This window comes from Momordica charantia (genome assembly GCF_013281855.1).
Source record: "Momordica charantia cultivar OHB3-1 chromosome 5 unlocalized genomic scaffold, Mcharantia_2.0 BLBB01000005.1, whole genome shotgun sequence".
NCBI classification, from domain to species: Eukaryota; Viridiplantae; Streptophyta; class Magnoliopsida; order Cucurbitales; family Cucurbitaceae; genus Momordica; species Momordica charantia.
In genome coordinates, this window is record NW_028275163.1 from 3818731 (window position 1) to 3839676 (window position 20946).

At 30.5% G+C, this 20946-nt stretch overlaps 1 protein-coding gene across 1 annotated transcript; it reads right to left on the reverse strand.

Moving 5' to 3' along the window:
- Window positions 1–791: 791 nt before the first annotated feature.
- On the reverse strand, window positions 792–5687 carry LOC111009277 (protein tesmin/TSO1-like CXC 2). Its single transcript, XM_022282317.2, has 10 exons — window positions 5379–5687; window positions 4524–4684; window positions 3674–4421; window positions 2690–3162; window positions 2510–2587; window positions 2074–2254; window positions 1898–1993; window positions 1747–1813; window positions 1448–1607; window positions 792–1367 (listed from the first exon to the last, which is right to left on the reverse strand). Exons 1-10 carry the CDS (start codon window positions 5430–5432, stop codon window positions 1019–1021), a joined length of 2367 nt encoding a protein of 788 aa, XP_022138009.1. The 5' UTR covers window positions 5433–5687; the 3' UTR covers window positions 792–1018.
- Between the last annotated feature and the right edge of the window lie 15259 nt (window positions 5688–20946).

Here is a 20946-nt window from a genome sequence, read left to right on the forward strand (position 1 = left end):
CAAGGTTTCAATGTATTTGGTGAAGGTTTACTGTTCTTAATTCCAATAGCATCTCAAAAGAACGGACACGATAATAAACTTTAGGACCAAGGGATTGTCTTTGCGTGGACAACGGTTTGAATATTTGTTCAAGTTTATTGTAGAGTGTCGGCATGATTGCCCTTATAATATAAGAGCAAAACCCAATAGACTTCTACCAACCTCCATGATTAAGTTGCCTTAAGGTATCTAAGAAGAAAAGTGGAAAAGAAGAGGGGCATGTGAATCCTATGGACCCCAACCAAGAGATAAACTTTCAGATTTTGTTTTTGTATTCTAGTGGAGTAGCCAGCTGTGCCTACCAGTGTAATTCTGGAAAAGGGTTCTGGAAAAAGTTGGAACTGATGTTGTAAATTTGTAGGGGTTTTCTCAAACAAGTAAAAATCCTAGGCATGTTTGTTCCCATACAGTACTTGTTGAAAGAAAAAGGACAAAGGCCTATCTCTCACCCATGTGGCTGCTTCATTTCTCCCTCCCTCCCTCTCTCTCTCTCTCTCTCTCTCTCTCTCTCTCTCTCTCCTATTTCTGTTGATTCCAATCCAAACTAAAGGAATTCATTTAAGGTGGCTCCTGCGGGGCTCAAGAAATGGGTTGGGCCAATGGGCTAATGGACCTAGAATTTGCCTTTGGCTAAGCTATTTGGTCCAACTCTGCTCACTCGGTGATCAGTGATCACTATAGCTGAAATCGGAGTCTAGTAGTCTAATGGATCTAACAGATGTCTGTCATCTAAACTCTAATGAGAAGAAAGATTGAAAAGAAGCAAATTAATCACGGATCTATTTAAATCAACGGTCCAACCACCATTTCTACAGGAACAAGCTTTGGAAAACTAATATTTTACAAGATAAGTTGGAGGCATTGGGCGTAGGGACACTACTTTTTATTATACAAAGCTCAAACAGAGTACCACTGAGCAACATATTTTTTCAACTAATTCGCAAATTGAAGCAGACTTTGCTCGGAAGACTCACCATTTTCAGTGTTGAGGGGTGAGAGAAGGGAAGGACGGAATCGACTGCAATATCAACTTCCGGCCGGTCCGTGGCAGCGGCGATAAGCCAAAGTCGCTCTGAGGAGGAGATATCCTCTTGCTGTTGGGGGAACCTGTCTTCACGCCTGCACCAGGAGAACAATCACCACGAAGAATGTCTGGCATTTCATCTTCTGAAACAGGCTTTGTATTTTTCCCGAGATCCGGTTGAGGTCGGAGGATATTCGGCTTTTCGAGTTTGTGGCCAGCATAAAACCCAGATGAGGATCCAACGTTTAGAAAAGAAGAACGCAGCGGTTTGCCCCTGGAAGAGAACGGCAGGGAAACCAATTGCCTGCAGATGTAGATTGTTAAAGTTCCAATAGCGATGAATATTAACATTATTATTTAGCTGAAAATTTAAAAGATATGCACCTGCAAAGCTGTAATGGTGTTGAGGGAATAGCAGAGCCTGGGTTCTGCTCTTCATTATTCTGGATTTCAGGGCCTTGCAAAGCTTTGTCCACCACACTCTTTTGGTTTGATTCTGTTTCTTCTTCTTCTTGTTCAGTTTCTATTCCTAATAGAGAAGACCCTGAAACAAAAACAATATAATCTATGAAATACAAATTGTGAGAAGAAAACGACCTATACAATCTCTGATGCAGAATCAAGAGACTAGATAATCAGTAGGCCATTCAAGATAATCCAGTGAAATCGTTTGTACAACTCACCATCCTTTCTTCCAAATGCATTTTTACACCCCTCACATCTGCAACTGATGGAGCATCCAACACCACCCTGTGAAAAGGACAAATGGTTTAATAAGATCCCGCAGAAAAGAAAAAGATTAATAAAGTCGCATGATATTCCAAGGGGAAGAACCTGATAGCATTCACAGTATTTCTTAAGGCAACTTGATTTCTTGCAGTTGCATCCTCTTTTATGTCGTGCCGACGCTGGGGTTTTGTTAGATTCATCCTGACAGAAACAAATTTCTCTGAGTTATCATCTGAAAATCCCGCACTAAAGAAAACAAATTTAGACAGAGCTGTTCATACCCCAGGTTCTGGAAGAGAATCTGAGTTCCTGATCACTTTGGGAGCAAATGCAAGTGGATTGCGAGATTCAATCTGCTTACGAGTTGCAAGAACAGTATCTTCATGAATAGGTTTATTAAAGCAATCTTGACATGAACATGGCTCAATACAGTAAACACCAGCTGCAAAGCATTCACAATAACTGCACAGAGAATACAAAAAGTCAAATACAATAATTATGAAGTAAATCTAGAAGACATGAAACAATTGAAATTTGAAATGGGAAAATAGGAAATATGTGAATTTTCTTTGTACAAATGAAAAATTAGATGCGCTCCCACCCCATCCCCCAGCATAACCAAAAATTTTGATTTTAGAAACCAAGCGACTGTTCTGCATGTATATCATAGTCTCCAGTATTATCAAAATGATTTAGACTGTTGGAGTTGAAACTCACAGTTTTAAACACTTGGACTTTTTACAGTTGCAGCGTTTACATGACGACTCAGTTTCTCCAGCATGTTCCAACCTACGCCTGCAAATCCATTTGGCTTTTATTAGATAACAAGGTGGTGCAGCAAAATATCTAAGTTATATACTGTGGTACAATAGCAATTTCATTGAGAGAATGACTTGCCTCTTCTTTTTGGGACTGTTTTGATTGAAATCCTCAGCAAGCACATATGCAGATGCCCTAGAAGCATCTTCCTCATTTTGAACCCCATTCTCTGAAGGATCCACATCTCTTTCAGTAACAACCGAAGTCAAGAGAGGATCCAGACCAGTTGAAGGTGAATGACACGAAGCACTAGAATTGGGCAAACTGAGTTGCCTTTCGGACGAAAACTTTTCATGATTGAGATTTTTGGTATCCTTCGAGGTCGTTGCCAAAGCATTTAAGTGTAAACCTATTCCAGTCAACATGCATCTAGCTGGGACACCACCAGATTTATAAGGGATCAGTTGTTTATCCATGGACGTCATCTTCTCTTCTGCATGTGTTGACACAGAACCACTATTTGAACCATCTTCTAAGTTTTTTCTTCGACTGACTGCTGCCTCAAAGTCCAGACAGCGCCTCCGCATACCACGATACAAATTAGATACCGGCTGTAGGCAAAGAAACAAGCCACAACTATTATTGTTAGATACCCAAAACATATTACATAACTTATTAGCTAAAACAAAGTTTCTAAGCAAAACTAACCTAATATGATACTTGCAACCAAAGGGATCAATATGTGATAAACAGGCTCTTATGTTAGCACCGCAAACACAAAAAATTTACACAAGAAGTAACCAGATAAATTTAAATTGTCATGGTTACAAGGTGCTGACCTAACAATTGATGTAATAAAAACAACGAAAAGTTAATATATGAGATGTTATCCTTCATAAGCAACATGTACATCAGTTTCCTTTTCATATCTTAGAACTCAAGGACACAGTTGTACAACCTATAGAACAAATCATGTTCAAGTAAGATCGTAGTTTCTTTTCCTTATCTCAATTGCATTATTCATTATTACCTTGTGGTTCTCACATGCATGATGCGAACGTATGAACCATTGGCATAGGATTTGCATAAAAGGTTTGAATGAAGACAGTTAAACATTAATACCTTACAATCATCTGTTATATATTTAGCCACCTCATCATCTGTTATTTCCCTACTCATAGAGTTATTTGAATTTGGGTAGGAAAGGCCCTCTACTGCCTGGTCCATATCTTTTATTTCACAAGCCTCTCCAGCTTGCGAGGATGGAAACTCGATTTCATGCTGTACACCACTAGATTCTATTGGATCAGCAATTCTCATTTTTGACAGATTGGTATTGTCATTTTCCATGATCTGAGATAAGGTACTTGAAGTAAACCCTGTCACAAGGTCTAATGGTTTCTGAACTAGTCTGATAGCCTCTGAGCCATTGGGGGAGCTGAATATCAAAAGATCAGCACCTTCAGTAATCAAACTTTCCCAGTCATAACCTGTCCCCTCTCTTTCTTCAGTGTGGCTTATGACCTGCTTATTCCCTTCAGCTTCAGATGATCCATTTCCAGATTTATTTTGAACACAAGGGTTACTTAAAGGTGGATCTTCACCTAATTTTATAACACAATCTGGTAGCTTTTGGTCACAATCTGGACGAGGAGAATCACACTTCGTTGCTTGTGGCTCCTCTTTAGTAGACAACAGATGCTCAGAAGGCAGCTCGGTAGATGGATTAGCAAGCGAATCAGAGTTACCATGTGGTACACTAGAGTTATCCGGCAATTGAGCCACATTGCCTGTAACACCTCCATCAGTGCCAACTTTATTCCCATTTTCGGAAGAGAAGTCCGGTTTTGATAGATCTGCATCACTGTGCCTAATGACAGATAAAGTTTCAGTTATATAAAGAGCGACATAGACTATAGTCTACATTTCCTCACTAGTAATTTACAAAAAGCATCTTTAAAAAGGCCCGTACCTTCTTAAAAATCTAGATTCCTTGTAAGAACTGACATGTGGCGAAGTGAAAACCGATGGAAGGGAGGCAAAACTAAGAGAGTTGAACGTCTGTGTAGTATGTATGGACTTGACAGGTTGGATTGGTGAAAGATTATTAATGTAGTTGAAAACTGGGGAATCCTGCATCAACAATAACCCATTAAAGGCATGAAAAAATGAAGTATATGGAAGAATTAACTGCATAACAAACTAGTTTCACTAAGCACTTATCGCCCCCGCCAAACCACCCCCCCCCCCCCCCCCCAGCCTCAAACGCCAGTGTACATTGTCTATAAGCATGTAGCTACGGGCCAAAATCAAGTAGAGATCTGCTCTAAAGTTTGGCCCAGCACAGCAAAGTTAAACACACCAACCTTCAAAGTAACAACAACAAATAACCCAGCACCGAAACTAAATCAGTGACCATTATGAAAGCAAATATTTCCCAAATTGGAGATCTGGAGCTTGAATTCACAAAGCACATGGAAGTCAGTCCTCCCCCAGAACTTCAGACCGAAATGATTCGAAGAAGATACAATAAATTCATCGAATTGAAGATATGAACAACACTGCTTTAAGGAAAAACCAACCGAACCCACTGAAATTACAGATCAAGGAATTCACAAGACAAATCCAAAGCATGCAACATATACATCCAGAAGAGGAGAAATGGGATCGACCCAATTAAGGGTGTAGAAGTCAACGAAGTTGGAATCAAAGAACATGCACGAGAATGACAAACCAATCCAAACCCAGAAAACAAAAAGCCACAAAACAACCAAAAAAACAAACACACGCTAAAAGGGCTACCCCCATCATCAATGGGGAGCATCACCTCAAATTTAGAGACGGAAGTAGTGCCGATCTGGTTCCTCTCCGGAGTGTCCATGTCGGCGAGCTAAATGGGTTCTTTCAGCATACCTCAAAGATGAGAAGCCACTGAAAATCCCACAATCAGAGCAACTTAAGCTACTCTGTGTCTCAAGTTTCCCCCTCTTACCCTAGCTTTCTTTCTTCTTATGAAAATGGGGTCTCGCAGATGAGATTCAAAGGAGCGGGAAGGCGGGATAGTAGATTTTCTCGTGGGGATAACCCGGACCCTACCGCTGAGTCCCACCACAATCTCCCACACTCTCCTCTTCACAGCTGTCGATGCGTTAATACAAAAAAAATTCGCCCCCTCTTTATCTTTTTCACAGTAAATTCTCAATTTTTTTTCTTTTTCCTTTTTCTTTGCATTCTTCTTTACAGTAATACACTCTTATATCTACTAAACTATTTATCAAAAGTAACGTATGGTAGCTGAATATGATTCCGCTTTTCTGGGTCTGGATTTTCCTGCTTCCGTCTTTAATTTCTTTTATTTTCTTTATGATTTTTCTTTCCCATCTTTCTCTTTTTCCCTCCCAGTTCTTTAATTTAATCCTCGTTCACTTCATGGCTCCATCTCCCTTCTTTCCCATCTGCCATTTTTCATGAGTGGATTTCGTTTTTCTGGGTTTTTCTATTGTTTCCAAAGCTGTGAAGTGATGATTAGTTGAAGAAGAAAAGCAATTAATTGTCATATCATCATTTTGCCCAGTGAATTGAATCCGAGACCTAAATTGCCTATGATTCTATGAACTGTTGCATAAGCGATTATGGCCGGATTAACTGTAACATATTATATATAGGATTAAGACAAATTAATGTGTACTTTATGGAGATTTTTGTTTTTGTTTTTGTTTTTTTGTTTTTTTTTTTTCTTTTTGGGAAGGCATTCATTGTGAATAAAAGAGTTTTATGATTTAAAAAATTATATTTTGTTAAAATCAGACATATTTTTGGGTCAAAATTGAAAAGAAGAAAAAGGAAATAAATGGAAATAGTTTTGTACTAATTAAGACAATATTCTTACTCTGTTTTCATTGGTATGATGAAAATTACTTGTCGTGGAATAATGGTCTAATAATTGTAAGCCTTTTTCAAAATTAAAAATTAAAATCATATGTATATTATATTTTCCGTGGCTGTACTTTAAACCCTTGTGTTTATTTCCTAGATATGTTTTAAAGGTATTGATTTTTTTTCCTGTGCTTTAATTTTGTAATTGCAATATGTGTGAAAGTAATAAGCTTCATGAAACCACCTTTTTTTTCTAGATTTTTCTTTATTTTTTTTTTAATATACGTTTTCTTTTTTTATAAATACATTTTTCCATCGTAAATCCAAAAGTAAATTGTTAAACAAAATCAACATTTTGTTTTAGGATATAACTTCACGGAGGTAAGAATTGATAATTTTAACTTACAAAAATGTTATTAATTGCATAGCTTCTACGTCTGTTTAGTTCAATAAATACACCTAGGACACATTTAATCTTGAAGGAAACTAATAAGTATGTATGTACATGTGTGTGTCTATATATATATATATCCAATTAAGCATGGATTGACGTATCTTAGTTGACAACGAGTCCTGCTCTAATTGTGAACTCAAATTTTTATTGTTTTTTAATGGTTTAAATGCATTATACGTCGATTCAAGTATTTTAACTTTAAAATTATTGTCAATATGAGAACAGCTAATTGGCACCTGCGGCTCCTCTTGAGGTTAGAGGTTCGAACTCTGGTACCCCAACTTATTGTACTAAAAAATAAAACAACGATAACTCCAAAATTATTGAAATATTTAGCAAAACATCCCTTTAGTATTTTAAAGAAAAAATTACCATAGGTAAACATTTTTTGTTGCGATATTTATCATGAAAATAAATAAATAAATTGTAAATACATAAAATGTATTTTTATTATTTTCACATCTATTTAAATATTTTTACCTTGTATATTAAAGTGTCATTTTTACGGTATTTACTCATATATATCTATTATTAATATACTATTTTTATGTCCACCAGTGATCCATTGACGAATATGTTTTAACGTACAAGGTTGAGATACCTTGAATCTTTTTAACTTTTCAAATATTTTTATTTGAATCGATCTTAAAATTGTATCATAATTACTCGTGTTTCTATTTTTTCGTCATGTTTACTATTATTTTGCATCATATCCTTATAAGTTATAAATGGAATTCGCACAATTTTAAATTAAATATAAAACAAACGTGAGAATAAATGAATAATTATGTTTATTTATAGGCAAAAAAGCAACATTTCGGTACTTCCGTATTTCTGGTCGATCTGACAGTAAAAGAAGTAAAAATAACTGACATTTGTCCTATAAATTGAATTTTATAATTAAGTTTAAAAGTTAATGAAATTAAAATTGGTTTTAAATGGGGCATTAAAGGGCGGGAAGGGGGGATGACGTAATAGTTACTCTACATTGATGAGCATTCACTACGGTGGACACGAGCTTTTTGTGGCGTATTCGAAGATCCAACGCCACGCGCCCTCTCACGTGTCGCACAACACCCTTCTCCTCTTAATCTACTTTCCCACTTGTTTAAGAAAATTATATATTAATTTCCACCAGTATCCAAACTATATATTATATTTTTCCTTAAAATTCCCAAATAATTAAATTGCGTTGAATGGTCTTCTAGCACATTAAATAAATTATGATATAAGGATATAACCTGTCATCTCAGTTAAATAAATATGTGTTATTAATTTTTTTTACATAATATGTGTTATTTACTTTAAGTTGGGCTCATGTTGACATTGATTTTTTTTTATTCTATAGGTGTGTAGGTATCTCTCGTTTACTGGAAGAAAACTTGAAGAGATAGTAAATAATAAAAAAAATTAAAATTAAATGTTAATATCTATTTTTTTTTTTTTGACTTCCGGATACAAGAGGGCTCAAACATGGATCTTATATGTCAACACCCAAACCTCTTGTCATTGTACCAACACTCGAAGGTACTAATATTTATATAATTGACGTTGTGATACATAGTTGAATTAAAGTGTGTCAATTCATAATAAGTCTTGTTGACAAAAATATATATTACCTTTCTTTAAAGTAAAAGTTTCAAACTCCATTCTACATTATTATTTTAACAAAAATGACATAAAATGTCTTATAGCCTATCATTTTCAATATAAGACTTCGTTTACTTGCCAATAATCGGAATGATAAGGAATCGTGATGAGACCAACTGGGATGAGAATGTTATTTTTTCTTCCTATTATTTAATAAAAATTTTATTGAATTATAATTCTAAATATACATGATATTTATTTAAACGGTTTAGAATCATAATATGAATATGTGTTGTATTATTTTTAATTAAAACAATAATGGATAATATTTTATTACTATTTTACTTGATAATGAATTTTTTTATTTTAACAACTTATTTAATATAACAAATAACAATAAAAGTACAATAATTTTTTAAATAAAAATTACAATAAAATTATATCATAGAACAATCATATAAAATATTATTAATTTTTATTGTTGTGACATTTAATAATTGTGAATCATATTTTAACAATTTGATTGATATTAATTAATAATCAATAAGAAAAATTAAATAATTGATAAATTACGTAGAAATTTGTATTATTTTACTATTAAATAACGATTAACTGAAAATGTCATAATAGTTTTTTATTAGAAGAAAAATTATTATTGAAAAATATAGATTAACTTAATAAAAAAATGTTATTTTAACAGCCTAAATAATAACAATAAATAATTAAAATGAAATAGTTAACAAAGATGGAAATCTATGAGTTTATGTATGATCACATGTACTTGAAAATTTAACAGTAAATTTGTTTTTATTATAAGAAAAATGATTGATAATATAAAATAAAAAAAATGTCATGGATCATACGTTCAAAATATAAAGTAGCAAGAGTTTATAATATAAGTGGACTACTCTTATTATTGTCGATTGATTTTGGGATTGACCCAATGAATATTGATATAATATCGGAGCTCAAAACGTTCAAGCAAGCATCTGACTAAAAAAAGAGTTTCGACCAAAAACAATGAGCCAAAAGAACCACAAATAGTAAAACAATTCATAAAAAAGTAACGAGAAATAGTCAAATAGTACAATAATTAATAAAATAAATAAATAATGAGTATTGTTGATAGACGAAACCAAGATGACCAAAAGGATGAGTTCATTTGAATGGTACTATAACTGTTTTAAGAGAGAAGACGTAGGTTTTTCACCGAAGTTGTCTAACCTGATAGATCCCCAAAACGTTTTTCCGTTCGCCGCTTGGACTTTCCCCTCCAGTATAGTGACCGGAGAATAGACATGATTCTTCTCTCTATAGGGTCACAATGGGTAAGGTGTAATTTATCCAGTAAATTCTCTGATGAATGTAAAAATCATAAAGTGATTATTGAAAAAGTGTGAGAACAAATAAGATTAATGAAGTTTTTGGAATAACAAGGTTATCATTTGTTAGGAAGAGTAATTCCCCGCTTGAGCTAATCTTACTGGTTGTGATTATTACTACATTTTAGTAAACACATCAATGGATTCATAACTCCTAAGAGCTTGAATTAAAGCATCGTCCACTCGTTACCCATAATCAAAATTCAAATATAAATAAATATATTATATTAGTTTACAATAATATTTTTGGAATTGAAATACAAAAACGGTCTAAAGTTACGATATGAATCAAATATAACACCACTTTTTATTTTTTTGCTTATTACCAACAAATTAACTAAAAGACGTGTTAATACTAGTTTTAATTAAAACTATAATAAATTTTAATTTATTTTATTGATAGTAGCTATTGAGTTTACCACAAGTAAAAAAATAAATAAATAAAGAGTGAGGATTTAAATCTGAAAGGTAGAAATGCTTTACCTAATGTATTATGTTTTGATGGACACTTTTCATATTTTTAATCAATATAATCTTGGTAATTCAAGTAATATTGATGAGAAAAAAGATCTCAAATTGAATACGCAATCAATAACAAATTATTGTTTTAAAACTCTGACTTATCTTTTAATAATTATTTTATAAATAATATAACATTTGAGATGTGGGGAGGATTTTAATTTCAGTAATTGTTATTATAAAGCACTATATTTCTTTCCGGCGTCTAGATTGTAATTATTATTTTATTTTTATCCATCAATAAAAAAATAAGAATTTCACCAAATAGTACAAATTTAATATGTATTTTTAAAAATATCACAAACTTTTACCTTTTTAGTATAAGTTTGATTTTTCTATATATTTTTATCCTACATTTGAGCTTGATTTTAATTATGGATTATGCTGGAAAATTTTCGTACTTTCTGTCATATTTGAATATTTATATGTATTTTATACTATTTTAAATGATTCAAATATATATATTATATCATCAAAAACTGTGAATTGCTATAAAACTGGTCTTTGGATGCTTTTTTTCTTTCTTTTTCTAATTTTTAATTTGAGAAAACAAAAATCACCGTGCAGAAATGGGTTCACGTTATTTTAAGAAATATTTTTGAAGTACTTTATTTTAGGGCTCTCTAGAAAAACATTATTTCTTTAATTAACCCAATAATTTACCGGATCTCTTAATTTGAATGCAATGTTGGTCTAGAATTAGTAAACCCATTTAATTACTTATATGGTTTGATGCTTCCAAGCTCACTGTCACATTTATTTCCCATTTCCCATTTTTTATGCATTTATCAAAATTAGATAAATTTTTGCTTATGGTGTACTTAAATGACTCGATAACAAATAAAGTCAAACATATTGTCATTCTCAATCACTTTACGATAGATGATTATTTAGTTAAGATGTACTAAGAATGTACCTATTGTCGATATCAATATATAAAATTGGTCGATACATTATTTATCTCCTTGTCGGTTGGAAGTTTGTAGGTGCATCTACTGACTTTTTGATAATGACATATTTTTATTAACTGAAATATTATAATGAGATTCATTTATACATTAAATTTAATAACTATAAATCAATAAAAATGCATCACATCAGAAAGTCAATAAAAATACGTCACATCAAAAAGTCAGTATCAACATCTTCACATAAGAAAACTTTGTTGTTTATATATAATATCATTTTATTAAACCAAATCAATATGTGTCTCTACCAAGCTAACCTTTAGGCCGGATTTGATAATCATTTCATTTTTTTATGTTTTTTAAATTATGTTTGTTGGCTCACAATTTCTTTCATACATATTAATATTTCTTAGAATCACGTTTGAACTCTCGATCAAATTAAAAAAAAAAACAACTTTATTTTTAACTTAGATTTTGAAAATGTTTTAAAAAATGAGATGTACAACAAAAGAGAGGGTGAAATCAGTGTTTACAAATTCAATTTAGAAAAAAAAAACATAAATAAAAACCAAAATGAATATCAATGGAACTTAATAATTCACTTCTATTCATTGGAGTTATTATTATTTTTAGTACAATTTATTATTAGTTATTTAATATTTGACTTCTACCTATCATACTTGAAAAGTTTCCAAATAAACTGGAAGTTCTTTTAATAGCTCATTTATTTATTGATTTATTATTTTAATGTTTTGATTTCAAATTGATTTGGTTATATATATTTTTTAAAACTAACTCCCTAAAAAGATCAATGATAAATAACTACTAATTTAGTTAGTTCGAGGGTAGATGTGCTTGAGGATCCGTTGGATTCTAAGCGAAGGTAATTATAAAGAGAACACATGATTTTTTCATACATACTAATGTTGCTTCTCTTATTGCAGAACTAAGATTCTAGAATGAGACATTGATAAAAAAACTATTTTATGGGAACGAGACGAAGCTAGGTTTAGGTATTCCGTTAATTAAATGACTTCAACGTTTCCAAAGTAAACAATCCAAGTCCACACATGATTGGCTCTCTTTTTAATATAGACTTGAATAATAATAATAATAATAATAAAACAACCTTATTTTACTAATAGATTTGTAAAATATATATTAATATATTTGAGGTTAAATTACAAATTAAATCTCTATAATTTGAGCATAATTTCAATTAAGTTTTAAAAATTTATATTTGATATATATGGTTTTGACTCGTTTCACTTTAGTCTCTATAGTTTATAGTTTTAAATCAGTCCCTATTTTTCGGTTAAACGTGAAAAATTATTCGTAAACAATATTTTTACCTATTTTCAAATTCTAATACAGCAAACTAATATATTTAATTAAATAAAAAAAATATTAGTTCATTGTCATGTAAACAAAAATCGTGTCGATATTCAATCTAGAAACGAAAAAACAACAAACGTAATTGACTACACCAAATTAAAATTTTTAAAGTTGTAAAGACTAAATTAAAACTAAACACAGACTCATTTCTAATCTAACATACTTTTTGGTACTAACATTTTAAAATCACAATATAAATATATAAGAAATAAAAAATCCCATTATTCCTGCAATATTACAAGAATACCCGACCGCCATGTTTGTGGCGTGACAGAGTGGCAAGCAACAGACACGTCAGTGTCGTTTTGCCGTGCTGTGCTGGCCGGGCGCGTATACAAATGTCTGCATTATCTAGTAGGTACGAGGTCCACTTCCATTCACTTTATCTATTTATTTTTAATTTCACATTTCTCTTATCTTTTTTCTTCTAAAATTAATATTATTGAAGTATGTTACATATTTTGCCCTCTCACCTAACTTGTGAACACATTAATACAAGACATTTATCCGAGAAAAGAACTCATAAAATTTTTAATATTCTATATAAATGGTAATTACGAAGTACTCTCAACTTCATCTTTAAAGTTCTAAAAAATCAATTAATATCTTCTATGTCTATCATAAACAAATAAGTTTATATGGCATGTATATAATTTGTGTGATGGATAAAAATGTATAACGCCTAAAAATAGTTTTAGAAAATTGATTTTTTTATTTCATTTAATTTATAAATTTGTAGCTTAAAAATATGTAGAGTCAAGTAGTAGATATTAAACAACATGAGTTTCATACTCAAAATTGAGTTTCTATCGCTCATTTCACCTTTCACTCAAAACAAGATTGTTTTAAAGTATAATTTAAGTTCAATGTTTTTCAACTAATTTGACCTGTCAGCTCTTCACAATATGAATCTGATCTGTCATATTTTATTCTGCTACCCTCAACTCTAATAAAAAATAGTTAGTAAAATGGTAAATAAATTTTAAAAAATATATGGACTAAATTGAAATAGAGTAAAATATAGGGACGAAAAGTTGAAGCATTTTATAAATGTATTTCTTTAAGAAGTTTTTAAGAAATCGATGGACATGATGGTGTCGAGTCCATGTGGAATAAAGCATGCATCAAAGGATGCCACATCCGATGGCCATGATTATACAAAGGATTCGGTGGCAGAGGATGAGGGCTACGGTTACTTTATTTATTTCCAATTATTTATTTAGTTATGGGGTCAAATTTGTCAGAGAGATTTTAATAATGAGATTGACCAAGAAAAATGGGTGTGAACCAAAACCAAACCAAATTTCGCCAAATGCAAAATGACTGGAGAAAAAATATATAATATATAGTTTTAATTATTAGAAAGATGTGTTATATTCTGTCTTTGTACTTTTTGCCTTGCAACTACATCATTAGAAAGATCTCCCCGTCTTCAAAAAGTTTGGAAAAAGATTAAATAAATTATGGGCCTGAGTCAAAATATTTAATTTAAGTGATCAAATAATTGAATTTTCGTTTACTTTTTAGATTTATATGTATTCTTTAACTCGAGACAAATTAGTATAAGGTAATTATTCTAGCCTTCCTTGTTATGCTCAAATACTGCACGATGTACAAATTGAAAATGCGAAGGTTTAGATGTGTTTTAGTTCTTTTAAGTCTTGTTTCCATTTATTCTCTGTTGTTTAAAAAGTTTATATTCAAACTTTCTACGTTTTAACAGTTTCAATTATATTCTTTCTATTTATGAGTGTAAGATTAGTTGATGATAAACTCACTTGATATGACATGACAATTAGTAAGTGGCACAAAATTAGGGGACAAAATCATGTAAGTTTATGACCAATCAATTTTAACTTTGATAGCACCCTCGGGTATTGGCGCAGTGGTACGAGGCTTGGGTGTTGACACCCAAAATCCAAGTTCGAGCCCTAATTTATTGTTTAATTAATTAAACATAAGGGAGTAAATTGAAAAAAGGCAAAGCTTAATTTATGTTTAAATAATATTTTGATCTATGTACTAATTAACTTTGATTCATCATGTATTTTAAAGAAAATGACCAATTTGATCTATGCTTGCAAAATTTAAACACAAATTTTATACCCCTTGAATATATATAATTTTTTAATACAATTTGATGACTATCCATTTCAAGAAATTTAATAAGTGAAGTGTGAGAAAGCTATAGAGATGATTGGAAAGGTGAATGAGATTTGACTTTAATGTGGTTGGTTGGTAACTTTTAGGTTCAAAAACTTCAACCGCTCTCACTGTTTTGTTTGATATTGAAAAGAGAGTGGGAAGAAAAAAAGGAGGAGGCAGCTGAAGAAGGGGCTTTATATGTCTCACAAATCATGAGGCATCCACATGGTATAATCAAACCACACAAAGCTCCCTTTTTGACTTCTTTTCTCCGAATTTTAGACACCACTTTTTTTTTTGTGCATTCCCAACATCTGATCTAGGTATTTAGATATAGAAATGTGGACAAATTAAACATTACCATTATGTCAATAGCTAAAGATAAATCAATTTTTTTTTAGACATGCAAGGACTCGGACTTGGGTTATAAATATTAATATCCAAATATACTACCAATATACCAATACTTTAGGATTTTATTGATGTGTGCTTTTTTTTTAGTACAACATTGTGGGGGTGGGGCTTCGAACTCATGACCTTCTGGTCAGAGATAAGTATCTTAACCATTTGAACTATGTTCGGTTTGGCTTATTGATGTGTGCTTCATGTTTCTATTTCATCAACGTATAGAATAATTTAAACTTAATTAATAAAGTATATGTTTGACCTTTAACATTATTATTTTGTCACAAAATTTTAAAATTTTTTATGTCGATAAGAACTTGATTAGATAAAAAAAAAACATAAATCACGAGATTGAGACTTAATGGAAGGGAAATTGAAAATCAACGAAAGACTAAATTATATATTTAGTGCTAAATTTTTTCTAATTCATACAACTTCAATCTTTTAGTCTAGGTTTCTCCTCATTTATAAAATAATATATTATCAAGATTTTTTTATTCAAAAACAAATTATTAGAAGTCGAGTACTTATCTATAAATAACATTTATTTGACACTTTTGTGGTGTGTCACAAACAATTTCACATGATTGCTTTGTATATATAAAGGAATTTAGAAAGAAGAAACATTTTTTATGGCTTTTTTTAGGGAAAATAATATTTCCATTAAATATACCCTCTACCTCTATGTTTTTGTTTTTTTTTTGGTTTTTTGTACCACACTATATATTATCAAACAATTAAAGCACGTGCTATATACTATGGTGTGTGCTTGTTAAATTTCCAATGCAAAATAATGGAATCAAAGCAGTGAAAGAAAGAGACAAAGAAGAAAAAAAAAAAAAGACTTTATGTTATTAACAAAAGATAAGATTTTAATTATTACTCGATTAGGGTTACCATCTAAAAGATATAAAAAAGACTAATTTACCATTATAGAGGAAAAAAATAGTAATTATTCTAACATTGCCCACAAACTTTGATGATGTGATTGGAAATTAAGAATAATCGTCAAGCAATTTGTCAAGTACTAAAAAATTAAAGATGTCAAAAGTAATTAATGTAACTTAGTAAATAAATATGCAATAAAAGACACTCATATCTTTCTCAAACAACACTTTGTTTCTTACTTTTGGCATGAAACAAGAGAATCAAGTTCAATTGACCCATTTTAGAATAAGAATATTACATATGATTCCAAATTGGAGGTGGACAAAAATAAAAAGGGTTTATAAAATTACATGACCCAAATATATGTAACATAGATTAAAATTATATTGGCAATAATCTTTACAATAGCTAGAGTTGGCTTAGAAATTAGATGTTACAAATTAAAAAAGTATAAAGTAGAACTTTAACCCACATAAATTAGTGGTTATGTCTCTAGATTAATTAGTAATTGCTATAAGCGTATAAAAAAATATGTTCCCATTATCATTTTTAAAGCTAAACGATGATAAATCAAAATTTTAAAAAAGAAATGTTATAATTCTCTCGAGAAACGTGCATGAAGTTAGAAGAAATGTTATAATTCCAATCATTTTTTTTAATTGAGGTTATGTTTATAATCATCTTCATAAAAATAAAATACATATCCACATATATTTTAGAAGATGAAAACAAAAATAAAAAATCTGTAATAATTTTAAGCTGAAGCAATTGTCAACTTTAATTATTTTTAATTGAATAAATAAATACTTTGATACGCCGTACGCTTCATGGAACCCGACTCTACCCTACTGCCTACAATACAGCCCATGACATCCAATGAACGGTTGGGCTGAGCTCTTGCCGGCCCAAAATTTGATGACTCCCTCACTCAGCCCAATTCCACGGCCCAAAGCTTCAAAAAAATTTTTTTTTTTGGTTCCATAAACTATAAAAATACTATATAAAATTATTTATTTAGGTCATGTTGGATAATGATTTTGTTTTTAGTCTCATGTTTCTAAAAATTTACATTTTTCACACTTTGGTGGACACATTTGAATTTTTAGTCAAATTTTAAAACACACAAAGTAAGTTTTTGCAAATTATTTTTTTTTTCAAAATTTGGCTCTTATTTTTTAAAAAGTATTTACAAAGAATTGATAACAAGGCAAATGAATACATTATGTGGAAGTATAAGCTTGATTTTGAAAAATAAAAAACTAACGACTTGAAATTAATTTTCCATTTTCAATTTTGAAAACAATATAAAATCAAACTAGTCAATATTATTAACCTAATCAACTATCATGAATTAGTTTATTAGTTCAAATAAGTCAAGATAAATCAAAAATATTAAGAGAGAATGACTTCAGATGTTAGAATAATTTCATACGTGTTTCTTTTACAACTAAACATAGACGATTGTCCATAGGCGTAAATTGGTCCGAACACTTATAAATATTAGAAATGAAACAAAAAACTATTAACCAAGTTGATGAAAGTGGAACCAGGATCAACCTTTCTTAACATCCCCAAAAAATAGGCTTATAGGTATTATCGTTATTTATATACACAGACAGAAATTAAAGTGGGAATTGGTAGTATAATATATAGTTTGAAAATTGAGAGTGACGTCCACAAATTTGACCATATTATTGACTGGCCATGCCCTGTCGCATGGGCAAGGGCAAGAAAATGAAACCAAGGTTTACCGGTACGAAAGGTAACCGGTAGAAAGGGCCGGGGAGATTCCTTCGTACAATTATTTGATGCGTTGTATTTGGAGCTGTCTATGCTCTCTCTTATGTCGGCATCCTCACCTCACTACCACTCGTTTTCCAAATGTCTAATAAAACATAGCTTCAAATTATATTATATACACACGTATTTAATTTCATCGGAGTCAGATTTCAATTTCATCTCTATGATTTTAAAAGTTTCAATGGAATGTTTATGATTTAGTTAAACTAGATGATTTAAAGAATTAATATTTTCTATTTGATTGGATTGTATTATCTTACTACATTAGAATTTATGTTAGGTAAAAATTATGTTAGGTAAAAATGAAGACAGTGAGTGCGTTTTCGATTAGGTAAAAAATGGTTTGGGGACAATCTATGAAGTTTCCTCAAACTATAAGGAATAGATTAAAACTTTTAAAGCTATATGAATCGAATTGAAATTAAGCTACCAAACCAAGTCTAACTCAATTGGTTAAGAGCTAATTTAACCTAACCTAACTGCGACATCTTTTTTGAAAGAACAAGGTCAGTCATTGATTTGAGCGGTGATATAGACCTAGTTAGGCCTTGTAAGGAATGAGGTGCAAAATTCATCTTAATGATGAGGTTCAATAGCATCGCACCTCAGCTCAACTAAGTTAGCATGACAACTCTTTGATAAGGTGGGTCTTGGTGTTTGGAAAGTCATTATTATTGTCCTCCCGTGAATAAAGGGATATTGCCCCTAAAGGTAAATCACTGCGTCCTAGTCTAAACCACAAAAACTGCAGGTTTGACTTAAGTATTACTTAGCTAGCAGCACCCACCGGTGTGTAGTATTTCTTTCTTGCACAGACTATTCTTTCCCCATCTAAAGAGTTGGTCCAAGCTCATCTCTGTTGCTCACCTTTCCAAACTGGCATATTTTTTAGCGGTCCAAGTTCGTACCTTTTCAACTCATCCAAATTTTTGCATTAACATAAACTAATAAAATTAATCTTTCACGCATATGTATTATTGTAAAAAAGGTAGAGGCTAAGGTATTGGTATCAAAATATTATTATTTGGGATGAAAAGGTCATCTTATCCACGGTTCTAATCTTTTAAATTTTGAATACATAAGATTTTTCACTTTTACAATTCACCCAAAAAAATAATTTTACAACACAAATATAGTTTTTTTTTTGGAGTTCAATGAGATATGTGGAGGTAGAGATCCAAGCTTCCGACCTTTTGGTTAGGGATATATTTTCCAACCAATTGAGCTATGTTAAGTTCATATTAACAATTTTTTTTAATTTTTACAAACAATCACAGCATTCAAGAGAATAGATTTATCTTTTATATATATAGCATCAACAGCTTATCATATATAAAGTACTACAAAAATATATCAAATTAAACCTATAAAATTTAACTCTATAGCGAAAAAAGTCCAACTTCTTTAATTGTAACCCAAAGCGAAGTGAATAGAAGTCACGCTTCAATTGCAATGTAAAGGGGTGTATCTCTTTAGTTTTTCCTTTTGATCTAACATAAAATTAAAGAAGAAGACACTTGTTGGTTAAATATAATGTAGAAATCAATGAAAATATACTATATAGTAAAATAACTAAAAGCCAGTAATTAGTAAAGTAGTGAATGTGTGTTCTTATACTTAAAAAAAAGGAGAAATAATAATAATTATATATATAAAGAAAAACTAAAAAGTTGCACTATTTTGACGAAAATGACCCCACGTAAACTCCCATTGGGACACGTCATTATCCATTAAACTGGGAAGAAATAGTGAAATTTTGTTAGATCCAATTCCCAACTTAGAAAATTTAGAAGTTGTGTGTTACAGACCATAAAGTCCAATCTATATATATTTAATGCAACTATTTTCCTAAAAAAAAGGTCCAATCTATATAATATTATATATATATATATATATATATATCTTATATTTTATGTATTTTTTTTGTTTGACTAAGAAATGTTATAAAATCGAATAATTTAGTGTAAGGTCTTGCATTTATTTGTAATAGGATGATATTTACGGACTATCCTTGTTTTTACAACAGTGATATCTAAATAATATATTCATTGATTAATTAATCAATTCGTATGTATTAGTAATAGTAGAATTATAATTTCAAGTCAACGATAAAATATAAATATACTCCTTTTATTTTATTTTGACTAAGAAAATGTTATAAAATTCATTTATTTATAATATGATGATATTTACAGACTATTCTTGGTTTTACAATAGTGGTATATTCATTAATTAATTCGTATGTATTAGTAATAGTGAAATTATAGTTTTCAAACCAATGTTAAAATATAAATATACTCTTTTTGTTTTATTTTCTTTTGTAATATAAGTATTCACCATTGCACGTTGTTTATTTCCTAATTTAATTATTAAATTAAAATGGTATAAAAGTCTAAAGTTTTTTTTAATATATAATTTAATTAGGAATATAGTAGTATTTATTTTGAAGGTTATAAATCTAATATTTGAACTTTAATATATGCTGTCCGTATTTAATCTCTACTTAAAAAAGAAAACTATTTTTATAATTAAATTTTGGAGTGTGATTTTTAATATCTTTAATTAAGTGATAACATTATATGCCTTTTCTTATTGGAGGAATATGAAGCAAATTGGTAACGTAGACAAAATAAAGTGACATTTGTAAAATAGTCTCATGTTTATATATTTAATAAAATAAAAAACTAAAGAGTCAAATAAGGACCACCTTTATATATTTAATACTAAACAGAATTATGTGACTGACAACTTCCATCTTTTTAGCTTGTTATCTTGCTTATGGTTGATCTAATTTAAATAATTAATAAAGAAAGCACTTTTTTTTTTTAATTAATCTTTCTCAACTCTTCTATAATTACAAAACTAATTTATAATACCTAGAAACGAAATTACAAGATTAAAAGTGATTCATAAAGGTATAAAACCTTATCCTTTAGTGGTGATTTAAAAAAAGACAATAGAAGAAATTATGTTATATCATTTTTTTTAGCACAAGTTTATCTCTTTGATTTATTACAGGAAAAATATCTAAAA

Excerpts from the sequence above, each read along its gene's own strand:
- LOC111009277 (XM_022282317.2), bottom strand. The coding sequence starts at position 5,432 with ATGGACACTCCGGAGAGGAACCAGATCGGCACTACTTCCGTCTCTAAA. Across the intron at positions 1,994-2,073 it reads ATTCTCTTCCAGAACCTGGG|GATGAATCTAACAAAACCCC; the intron begins GTATGAACAGCT and ends TGTTTCTGTCAG. Across the intron at positions 1,608-1,746 it reads TGCATTTGGAAGAAAGGATG|GGTCTTCTCTATTAGGAATA; the intron begins GTGAGTTGTACA and ends TTTTTGTTTCAG.